Genomic DNA, 10,951 nt, shown 5'->3' with positions numbered 1-10,951 from the left:
TTTATATTTTTTATTATTTAATTATAATATTTTCATTTTATATTTGAAAGATAAATGAATTTTCTTTCAAACAATATTTTTGTAAATGTATTTTTTTAAAAATAATCAATTAAAATTGTTATTATCATTGAATATCATTATTTTTGACATAATTTGAGTTTTCGTTTACATCAAAACTTATCATATTTTAGGATAATTTTAATTTGAAATGTAATTTTCATATTTTTCAAACAAATTCTAAAAATATTTTTTAAATATTTTGTTATAATTGTTAAAAAAAATATTGAGTTGCATTTCAAATAAAAAGGTAAAGATATTAAAAATATTCTAATTAAAATATGTAAAATTTAATATAGTTTTAAGGAAATGGTCAAAATAAAAAAATTACACATAAAATAATCATGATTTTTGTTAACTGGGTGGATCATTATTTCTATGATATCGCACACGAAAGAAAAAATTCTGTTTTTAAAATTATCTAATTAACTCTATACTCATTTTTATATATTTTTTATATGATATCACACATTCGTAAAAAAAATAGATAGTTTAAGATGCAAAAAAAAATATTTACTTAATGAATACAATATGAACGAATATTACAAATACATCATTTAATAAAATAAATAATTAAAAACTGAAAATTCATATCCGCGCTGGCGCGCGGGTCAGGGTCTAGTTGGTTTTATTGTTGCTATCAAATTTGTTTTGGAATGCTATATAAGAAAAAATTAAATAAGATATAAATCACAATATTTATATTTTATTTTTAATAAAACTATTAAACATCAACTAAATGTTCTAATATTATATACTTTATGTTTTGTTTACCAAGCAAAAGAAAAGATTACAATATAAGAAAAATACAACCTCATTTTTTATAGATATACACTAAACAAAATAAACAAAATGACACCAATGTCAGAACTCAATAACATATAAAACAATAACATGAATGTCATTAAAATTACAAACAAAATAAACAAAATGACACCAATATCAGAACTCAATAACATATGAAACAATAACATGAATGTCATTAAAATTACAAAAATATATAATCAAAAGCTAGTTTGTAATTAAACTAAGAGACTCGTTAAGATACTTGGATAAAGATGTTCCAAGTGTTTGGGAGACTTTTATCAAGCTACTATTAAATGGATCGTTAAAGAGTATTGGGCTACGGCGAATAAAACAAAATGGGCTTAGAGTTGAAGAAAGTGAGGCCCATATTGGTCGTCGCTACATGATATCTTAAACTCGCCACGTGTAAGTCAACTTAGCCACTGAGAATTCTCCAGATTATGCGAGTCCATCTGACAAGTCTACGGTGTTAATAAAAGAACTGTCGGAAAATTAACAAGAACAGAGACAAAAAAAAATATGATAAGCCTTGGATTTCAACCAAGCACCGCCGGTGTTCTATCGGCATCGGTCAACCGCGCCGGATTTATCAAACGGAGCGGTTTGACTAAACCGAGAAGAACCGCCCGGTTCGGGACGATGGCTATGGCGGCTTCTCCTCTCGAAATCTGCGTCAAAGCTTCCATCACCACACCCAACAAGCTCGGAGACTGTTAGCTCTCTCTCTCTCTCTCTCTTGACGGAATCTTTAAAATGTGGATGAAAAGCTGCAATTTTTATTCGTCCTATGCTTAGTTGTCCCTTGCAGATAGATACTTAAAGCATTTTGTGTTTAACTTAACTTGTGCTTAGACTGTTTCTTAGTTTAGAAATGTATATAAAAATACAAACTTGATTGCTTCTCTGTCTAGTTTTGATGGTTAATTTTACTTCACGAGTGAGTATATGCATAATTTTTTTGTTTGGTAGGCCCTTTTTGCCAAAGGGTGTTGCTGACTATGGAGGAGAAGCATGTACCTTATGACATGAAAATGGTGGATTTGAGTAACAAGCCTGAGTGGTTAGTGCTTTGGGATCTCCTTTTAATTTGTTTGAAGTTCACATGATTCTTGATTAATGGCGCAGTGGTTTCCTTAATTCTCTAAATGTGTTGTATCTTGTTCAATGTTTCCAGGTTCTTGAAAATTAATGCAGAAGGTAAAGTCCCGGTGGTGAAGTTTGATGAGAAATGGGTTCCGGATTCTGATGTCATAACACAGACTTTGGAAGACAAGTACCCTGAGCCTCCTCTAGCAACCCCACCCGAAAAGGCTTCAGTGTAAGCATTCCTCTTCTTTGTTCTTTCTCAGATTGTTATGAAGTGTTCTTGACTCAAAAACATGTATCTTCCACTTAAGAACGTTTATGTCTGCAGTGGGTCGAAGATCTTCTCCACGTTTATCGGTTTTCTCAAGAGCAAAGATCCAAAAGATGGAACTGAGCAAGTTTTACTGGATGAGCTTAGTACATTCAACGACTATCTCAAAGAAAATGTAAGCTCTTTCTGTCTTGATGATCTCTTCCATAACTTAAGTCTTCGAGTCTATGTTATATCTTTGCTAACTTCGGAACGCTCTTTAGGGAACTTACATAAACGGAGAGAAGATATCAGCAGCGGATTTGTCCTTGGCACCAAAGTTATACCACATGAAGATTGCACTTGGACATTTCAAGAACTGGTCTGTTCCAGATTCACTTCCTTTCCTTAAATCCTACATGGAGGTAATAATGCCCTTTTAAAATCCTCTTTGCGATCAGTTTCTTTTCATTAGGCTTAACTAATAACCATACTGATGATGATGGTTTTGTTACAGAATGTGTTCTCGAGGGAGTCATTCAAGAATACAGAGGCGCAAACAGAGGATGTGATTGCTGGTTGGAGACCAAAGGTGATGGGTTAAGAGAGCAAAAGGTTTTAGATGTTGGACCTCATCACTCAAGTCAAGGGACCGATCATCTTCTCTCTTACTTTCTTCTAGTACAATGTAAAAACATAATAATAATAATCAAATCTTCTTCAAATGTTGTTAACAATAAGTATGTGGCGCGCCAGAGCAATAAACACAGACTATACAGTGAATGAAAACTATATTGAAACTGTGCTACATACACACTAGTGGAGATTAGCGTCATCATCATCTGCTAATTATTATTACCGTGATCAAAAATATTTACCGCCAGTAATTAGATAAGAACATGAATAATTACAGAACTGCCCTTCTTTCATCTAATCCTCTGCTTTCAGTGACCTCCGTTTTACTCGGCGGCTTATCTTTGTTTTCCTGGGAAATTCAAAAACTTTTCTCGCCCCCAGATTTTCTCGGGGCTTCTGCCATGATTCTCCAGACGGGTTTCTCTCTACCCACGACTACTACTACTACAACGTTTCTGTCTCCCTGTTCTCCTCACCGGCTAAACACTCTGTTCTTCACTCACCGACGCCGTCGATTAGTTTCTCCGTCATGTTTCTCGAAACGTAGATTTTCCCTGTGTGGTACGTTTCTTCGCTATTCACCTCGAAAGTCGAAACCTTTATCCCTATTTAATTCGAATTCATCTTCTTCTTCTTCATCTTCTTCTCTTCAGTTGCTGCTGCTTCAGGAAGTGATGTCTTTACTTCTCCTGAGACATCCAAGAGCTTTGATTTTGCCTCTGAGGAGAAAATATACAAATGGTAAAAAACTTTCTGCTGATTTATTTGGAGTTTTCTGAGTTTGGATGTTAAAAAAGTAGAAGGCTTTGTTTTGTGTGTTAATTCTGATGATTCGTGGGTGTTTAGGTGGGAGTCGCAAGGGTACTTCAAACCAAGTTTCGACCAAGGAGGAGGCAAACCTTTTGTGATACCAATGCCACCTCCTAATGTCACTGGCTCCCTCCACATGGGCCATGCCATGTTTGTTACTCTTGAGGTTGTGGAATAATTTGACAGTCATTTGGGTATTCAGTTTATGTTTTTTTTTATAAAAAAAATTCAAGTTTCTTTAGTGTAGCTTTAGCTCTTGTGTTGCTTTTTTTTGTTTGATATATGTCTTTGCCAGTTTGTTAGGCGCTTTCAGTTGATTTGCGTGGTCGATTCTTTAGTAATGACATGCTGACATGCTCTGTCACATGCTTTTTGTGTGCATTAGCTGTGTTAGGCTATGGTTCTGCTATTCTCATCATTTTTGTTTTTTACAGGATATAATGGTTCGATATAATAGAATGAGAGGGAGGCCAACACTTTGGCTTCCAGGGACTGATCATGCTGGTATTGCCACTCAGGTTCATTTCCCCTTTTTAAAGTTCGAGATGTTCATGTTATTTATATTAGTGTTTGCGTGTTGTTTTCTGCTCACTTTGCTTTATCTCTTCTTCCCACTCCACTGCTCTCGTTCATATACCAAATACCAATCTCCCACATTCTCTTTATTAAAGTCCTTTGTTGTAGATATGTTTTGTACAGTTTGTATTTGCGTTGTTTGGTAAATGTTTCTGATGTATATTACTGAAGCTACAATATCTTTGTTTACAGTTGGTCGTGGAAAAGATGCTAGCATCAGAAGGCATTAAGAGAGTGGAGTTAGGTAGAGATGAGTTTACCAAAAGAGTCTGGCAATGGAAGGAGAAGTATGTTTTCTTACTTCAAAATATCTATTTGAAAAATATTTTTATTATACTCTGGCACTGTTTCATTCTTCGTACAAGTCATAGAACTTCTGAAAGATATGCAGTATTTCAGGAGAAAATTCCTGTACCTTTCTTGTTTACTATTTCAAAAGAAGTGCTTTCATTAAAAGATAAAATTCACAGTTTTTGTATACGTTAATGGTAAGGCTGGAATTATAGTTTGTGCTTTTTTTCTTCTCAGGTATGGTGGAACCATCACAAATCAGATTAAGAGACTGGGTGCTTCTTGTGATTGGAGTAGAGAGCGCTTCACTCTTGATGAGCAATTGAGTCGTAAGGCGTCTTTCTATAGTTTCCATATCTTTTAGATGGTGATTCTAAACGCGAAATTTAGTTGGTGCACAAAGTAGTCTTAATATGATTTTGAGTGGTATTTTTAGAACCATAAAGTAAAATATTATGCAGTTTCTAGGTGGCTCTTCAAGTTTCTCGCTGCTCTTATATCTTGAATTCATTCTGTACATTCCTTGACTATCCTTTACGCTGAATTAGGAGCTGTGGTCGAGGCTTTTGTGAAGCTTCATGACAAAGGGTTGATATACCAAGGTAAGCTATTATTACATGTTTTGATTTCTGTTGTCGTAGCTGTAAGTAGTGATGTGATGTACTCACACGAAGTTTGGTGTTTTTGGCATTTCCAGGATCTTACATGGTCAACTGGTCCCCTAATTTACAGACTGCTGTTTCAGACTTGGTATGTGGTGTATCTTATCTCAAACTCTGCTGTTTGCTTACCTTTTCTCTTTCTAGAAGTAATTGGCTTGTTCTTACCAGGAAGTAGAATATTCGGAGGAACCTGGATTTCTATACCATATTAAGTACCGTGTTGCTGGAAGGTACTGTCCAACTACCAGTACTGCCTTACTTCATTTTTAATATTCTCTGCTCTTTAAAGAATTCACAGAAGCATTTGTATATAGTTTGAAAAGTACCGAGGCTTTAGATTATGTGGTATGATCATTAAAACTTGGAACACAACTTTAGGCTCATAGGAGTTGCTTCGGCAGTAGTTAACTATCACATGTGCTAGTAAATTATTCTTGGAAGGTTAGTGACTACGTTTGTTTTAGTTATGGAAATGACTAATTTGATCTTTCCTCGTATAGTCCTGATTTTCTTACTATAGCAACGACACGTCCAGAGACATTGTTTGGTGATGTGGCCATTGCCGTGCATCCTGAGGTTGGTGTTTATATTTCTCTTATGTATATCTTTTTCTAATCGTTTCCTATAATAGGTTCTCTTTCACGGGCATCGTTTGAGCATTAATGTTGTGCAATGTGTTTGGCATCTGACAGGATGATCGTTATGCTAAGTATGTTGGTCAGACAGCAATTGTACCTATGACATATGGTCGTCATGTGCCAATTATTTCCGATAAGGTGAACTCAGATCTACTGCCTATGCTCTCTTTGTATTGTCTTTAGGATCAAGTATCTTTTCCTAAACTCAACAAGGAAAAGGCTACACTTGTTTTTTTCTTTCTTTTCTGTTCTCATGCCTTTCTCATCAGTATTTTTTCTTTTGCTGGAGTTCAGTAACTCAGAAGAGAGAAACTGAAGTGACCTCATCAGTGTTTTCTGTTTACCGTGGCAGTATGTTGATAAGGACTTTGGCACTGGTGTTCTGAAGATAAGTCCTGGGCATGATCACAACGATTATCTTGTTGCAAGGAAGCTAGGTCTCCCCATTTTGAATGTGATGAACAAGGATGGAACGCTAAATGACGTTGCTGGCTTGTTTTGGTAAATATTTTGATTTCAAAGCTGCATTAGTTTCACCATTATGCAATTGAAGACCTGATATTTCTTCTTAACGTCCATGGAACCTTAACATGCATTGTATTTTCAGTGGCCTTGACCGGTTTGCGGTGAGGGAGAAACTATGGGCAGATCTTGAGGAGACAGGTTTAGCTGTTAAAAAGGAGCCTCATACTTCACGAGTTCCAAGATCTCAGCGTGGTGGAGAAGTATTTTTCTGCTCACCCGGTATCAATTTTCCAGTTCGTTAGAAGTTCATATAATTTATCATGCATGGTTTAACTGGTGTTTAGGTTATTGAGCCACTTGTAAGCAAACAATGGTTTGTCCACATGGATCCTTTAGCTGAGAAGGCTCTTCTTGCTGTTGAGAAAAAAGAACTTACCATCATACCTGAGAGATTTGAGAAGGTATGCAAACGACTAGTTGTGTGCTATTAGTTGCTGAGCTGCTCTCTGTCTTTTTCTCTTGTCAATTTAGCAAATTCATTGCATACTTCTGCTTTGGCTTATATTATTTTTCATGTCGGCGCTTGCAGATATACAATCACTGGCTGACAAATATTAAGGATTGGTGCATAAGCCGGCAGCTGTGGTGGGGGCATCGCATACCAGTTTGGTATGTGGTTGGAAAGGATTGCGAGGAGGACTACATAGTTGCCAAAAATGCTGAAGAAGCCCTTGAGAAAGCTCATGAGAAGTATGGAAAAGATGTTGAGATATATCAGGATCCAGATGTTCTTGACACCTGGTTTTCCAGGTTAGTTGTATCTGTTTGGAGACGATTCCTCTCCCTGTGCTCCATTGCTATAGTAATAGTCTCTAGTTTAATCATGTGAAAATTTCAGGTTCTCCGAAACAGACTTTGAATTAGTGATTTTTATTTAACGACCTATATAACTTACCTAAGATGTTTCTTTCTGTAGCTCATTGTGGCCATTCAGCACCCTTGGCTGGCCTGACGTATCAGCGGAGGATTACAAAAACTTCTACCCTACAAATATGTTAGAAACAGGGTATATTCCTTTCTTCACTGGCTGCTACTATCAGGGCTAATGTTAATGCTAGACTCTTCATTAGTAATGTAATCTTTTAGGACCAGCACAATTTTTCTGTTACCAAGAAGGGATGTCTTAAATTACGTGAAACCCAGAAAGAAAATGCGTGTTTGTTGCAGTTGCTTTTTTTTTTAATTCACTTTACTTCTTCCAAATAACTATTCTCCTTTTGATTGGACAGGCATGACATACTATTTTTCTGGGTAGCAAGAATGGTTATGATGGGAATAGAATTTACAGGGACCGTTCCATTTACTCATGTCTACCTTCACGGACTTATACGGGACTCTGAAGTAAGTTTTAAGTTTTGCCTGTTCTAGTCATTGTGTGTATACTCAAGTTATGATCGATAGGCTTTTCATATCCTTATCTGTCACTTCTCTCTTTATGCTACTAAATGATAAATTAACTCAAGGGAAACTAGTATTATCGCCATGTAGTTGACCAGATTATTTGGAATTTTTCAGGGGAGAAAAATGTCAAAATCTCTAGGGAATGTGATTGATCCGCTTGACACAATCAAAGATTTTGGCACTGATGCTCTGAGATTTACGATTGCACTAGGAACTGCTGGTCAGGTTTGATCTCTACTTCTCTAGTGTGTTTAGCTAGCTGATCCCTTTTTCTTTTGTTTTTTTTGTATTTACGTCTGCTTTCCTTTCTATCTTTTCCCCGTTACCCTTTTTATTAGGATCTGAACTTATCTACTGAGAGGTTAACTGCAAATAAAGCATTCACCAACAAACTATGGAATGCTGGAAAGTTTGTGCTCCAGAGTCTGCCTAGTCTCAGCGATACATCTGCTTGGGAGAATCTGCTGGCCCTCAAGGTTTGCTTGCTTTTCCATCTCCATAACTTAGAATAGTTGCTCTCTGCGTACAATTTATCTTGAAATTTGACAACGTTCTATAAGAAAGCTTGTTTAACATTTTGCTTCTTTTTCAGCTTGACAAAGAGGAAACCCTGCTCAGTTTGCCTTTACCTGAATGTTGGGCGGTATAATATTTAAACACTGGAGTTATCAAAATAGTATTAATCTGCCTATCACCTTATATTCCTTTTGTGTTATCATCAGGTGTCAAAACTCCATATTCTCATTGATTCCGTCACAGCAAGCTATGAGAAGTTCTTCTTTGGGGATGTAGGAAGAGAAACATATGAATTCTTTTGGAGCGACTTTGCTGATTGGTATCTCCACTTGAACTCTTAACAACCAATACATGTTTCTTGGACTTAGCTGATTCACTAGTCTTACTATCTACTCTTTAAGGTATATTGAAGCCAGCAAATCTAGACTGTATGGATCTAGAGGCAATTCAGATTCTCTAGTTTCTCAGGCAGTTTTGTTATATGTCTTTGAGAATATACTTAAGCTGTTGCATCCCTTCATGCCATTTGTAACCGAGGATCTATGGCAGGTATTAATAACTTGCTCTCCACTTTTCTGTTTAGGTTTTTCATCTCTACATTTAATAGCCCCTTCACCATCTACTAGGCCATCTGGAATTGGCCGCTCTCACTGATTGCATTTTGTATTTGCAGGCACTACCCTACAGGAAAGAAGCGCTCATTGTATCTCCATGGCCACAAAATTCACTTCCAAGAAACGTTGAATCAATAAAAAGATTTGAGAATTTACAAGCTCTGGTCAGTATGAGTTTCTGCCTTCATATATTCTGCAAATCTCCAACAGAACCATAGGGGTTTAGGTTCAGAACATGTTGACACACTTGCCTGTTTAATTTGCAGACAAGAGCAATACGAAATGTACGAGCAGAGTATTCAGTGGAACCGGTAAAGCGTATATCTGCCTCGGTTGTTGGAAGTGCAGAGGTTGTTGGATACATCTCGGTCAGTAACTTTTGTCGTGTGGTAGCATGACATCCTTATGAATAAAGTTTATAATAGATTTGCCTTATTGAAAGCTTTGTCTTGTCTCTGGGTGCAGAAAGAAAAGGAGGTGTTAGCTCTTCTATCAAGGCTTGACTTGAACAACGTCCATTTTACCAACACCCCTCCTGGTATATATAATAATATTTTACTTATTTTACTCTCTTTTATCTCAACTCTTCCAACTCGTGGTCACAATCATGGTTTGGTCTTTCTTTAGATGATGCAAATCTCTCGGTCCACGTTGTAGCCAGTGAAGGACTAGAGGCGTATCTACCACTTGCTGCGATGGTTGATATATCTTCTGAAGTCCAACGCATTTCAAAACGTCTCTCCAAGATGCAAACTGAATATGACGCTCTCATCACTCGCCTTAATTCACCAAAGGTACACACCATTACCATCAAAAGAATGTTTTAAACACTTGTTAGATAAGCTTATTCGAAACGCATAAAAAATGTAGTTTTTGGAGAAAGCTCCAGAAGAAGTGGTGAGAGGTGTAAAGGAGAAAGCAGAAGAAGCAGAAGAGAAGATAAAGCTGACCAAAGCTAGGCTTGATTTTCTCAAGTCCACTACTTCTTTAGTGTCTCAGTGAATAAACTCACTGCCTCGAAGTAATTATTATGACTGGCCCATGTCGGCCCAAGGACCATCCACTATTTTGTCAAATGACACCTAATTTTTGTTTGAAAAATCAACCCAAAAATGGTACTATCAGAGAGAATCAATTACAACTTTATTGATCAGCGTCCTTCTGTCGGGGTCCATGCCTTTTTAAAGCGTCACTAGTTTTCAAGCAACAAAATAAAAGTGGATAATTTTATATTTGCTGGTTATAACTTATGCCAAAATTGTATTTATTATTCTTTAAATATCTTCACCAGCTAGGCAAAAAAAATGTGTACAATTTGCATATTCAAAGGTGTTCTGTTAGTTCCAAATTCAATTACAATTTTCATTTCTAAAAATTCCATTAACAATTTATCAGTTGTCGTACTTAGTTCAAACATGGTTTGGTTTGGATCAGAAACTCCGGTTTAATAAAATATACTATTCAGAGCATCTCTAAAAAAAACTCTATTTTGAAGTTTCCAAAAATCTATATTTGAAGTTTAAATGTTTTTTTCTCCAAAATCAAAACTTCAAACTCAATTTCAAAACTATTTGTATTTTATAATATGGTTTTTATATTTGTCATAACTAATTTAAACTCATAAAACTTTTATAAATAACTAGCACATATATAAACATATCACAACAATATTAATTAATGATATATTTTATTAAAATTTAAAAATTTAAATAAAAATAACTTAATTAATATTAAACTTCAAGTAAAATACCATATTATTCCATAAATGATTTTCGGAATGCATATATGATCTATTAGTGTATTTCGAAATAAAAATGGCTCTCCTCGTTTTTACTTTGTTGAAATCGGGTGATATTGATACTTGCAAATATATTAGATAAGAACAAGAAAGTAAAAGAGAAACATAAAATATTGCTAAAATACTAATTTCTTTTTGATGATATTAATACTCATGAATATATTCGATATGAAAAAAACAAAATTGTACGAAAAAGACATCAAAAACAACAACAACAACCATCTTCAGTTACACAAAAAAAATGTGAACAATATTTGAAAATTTTGAAGGTTCCGGATCAAACT

The 10,951-nt window shown here is 35.6% G+C and overlaps 2 protein-coding genes across 3 annotated transcripts; both read left to right on the top strand.

Moving 5' to 3' along the window:
* Positions 1–1,321: 1,321 nt before the first annotated feature.
* Positions 1,322–2,992, top strand: LOC106315491 (glutathione S-transferase DHAR3, chloroplastic). Its single transcript, XM_013753234.1, has 6 exons — positions 1,322–1,576; positions 1,834–1,924; positions 2,039–2,182; positions 2,279–2,396; positions 2,485–2,625; positions 2,718–2,992. The coding sequence occupies exons 1-6, from the start codon at positions 1,384–1,386 to the stop codon at positions 2,802–2,804; spliced, it is 774 nt and encodes a 257-aa protein (XP_013608688.1). The 5' UTR covers positions 1,322–1,383; the 3' UTR covers positions 2,805–2,992.
* A 165-nt stretch (positions 2,993–3,157) lies between these two features.
* LOC106318991 (valine--tRNA ligase, chloroplastic/mitochondrial 2) lies at positions 3,158–10,027 on the top strand. 2 transcript variants are annotated; one of them, XM_013757176.1, is made up of 27 exons: positions 3,158–3,397; positions 3,490–3,577; positions 3,683–3,812; positions 4,081–4,164; positions 4,415–4,509; positions 4,751–4,842; positions 5,062–5,115; positions 5,211–5,263; positions 5,344–5,405; positions 5,676–5,751; positions 5,868–5,951; positions 6,166–6,314; positions 6,421–6,538; positions 6,623–6,739; positions 6,868–7,088; positions 7,255–7,344; positions 7,568–7,679; positions 7,854–7,964; positions 8,078–8,215; positions 8,332–8,382; positions 8,462–8,574; positions 8,657–8,804; positions 8,929–9,033; positions 9,136–9,219; positions 9,335–9,407; positions 9,497–9,663; positions 9,740–10,027. In XM_013757176.1, exons 1-27 carry the CDS (start codon positions 3,238–3,240, stop codon positions 9,869–9,871), a joined length of 2,907 nt encoding a protein of 968 aa, XP_013612630.1. In that variant the 5' UTR covers positions 3,158–3,237; the 3' UTR covers positions 9,872–10,027. The 2 variants fall into 2 exon arrangements, with proteins under 2 accessions (XP_013612630.1, XP_013612629.1); XM_013757175.1 differs by having other exon boundaries at positions 9,136–9,237.
* Positions 10,028–10,951: the final 924 nt, after the last annotated feature.

Source organism: Brassica oleracea, chromosome C9 (genome assembly GCF_000695525.1).
Source record: "Brassica oleracea var. oleracea cultivar TO1000 chromosome C9, BOL, whole genome shotgun sequence".
In the NCBI taxonomy this organism is placed as follows: domain Eukaryota; kingdom Viridiplantae; phylum Streptophyta; class Magnoliopsida; order Brassicales; family Brassicaceae; genus Brassica; species Brassica oleracea.
Note: the sequence above shows the minus strand (reverse complement) of the source record. Positions and strands in the feature narration are given on the sequence as shown.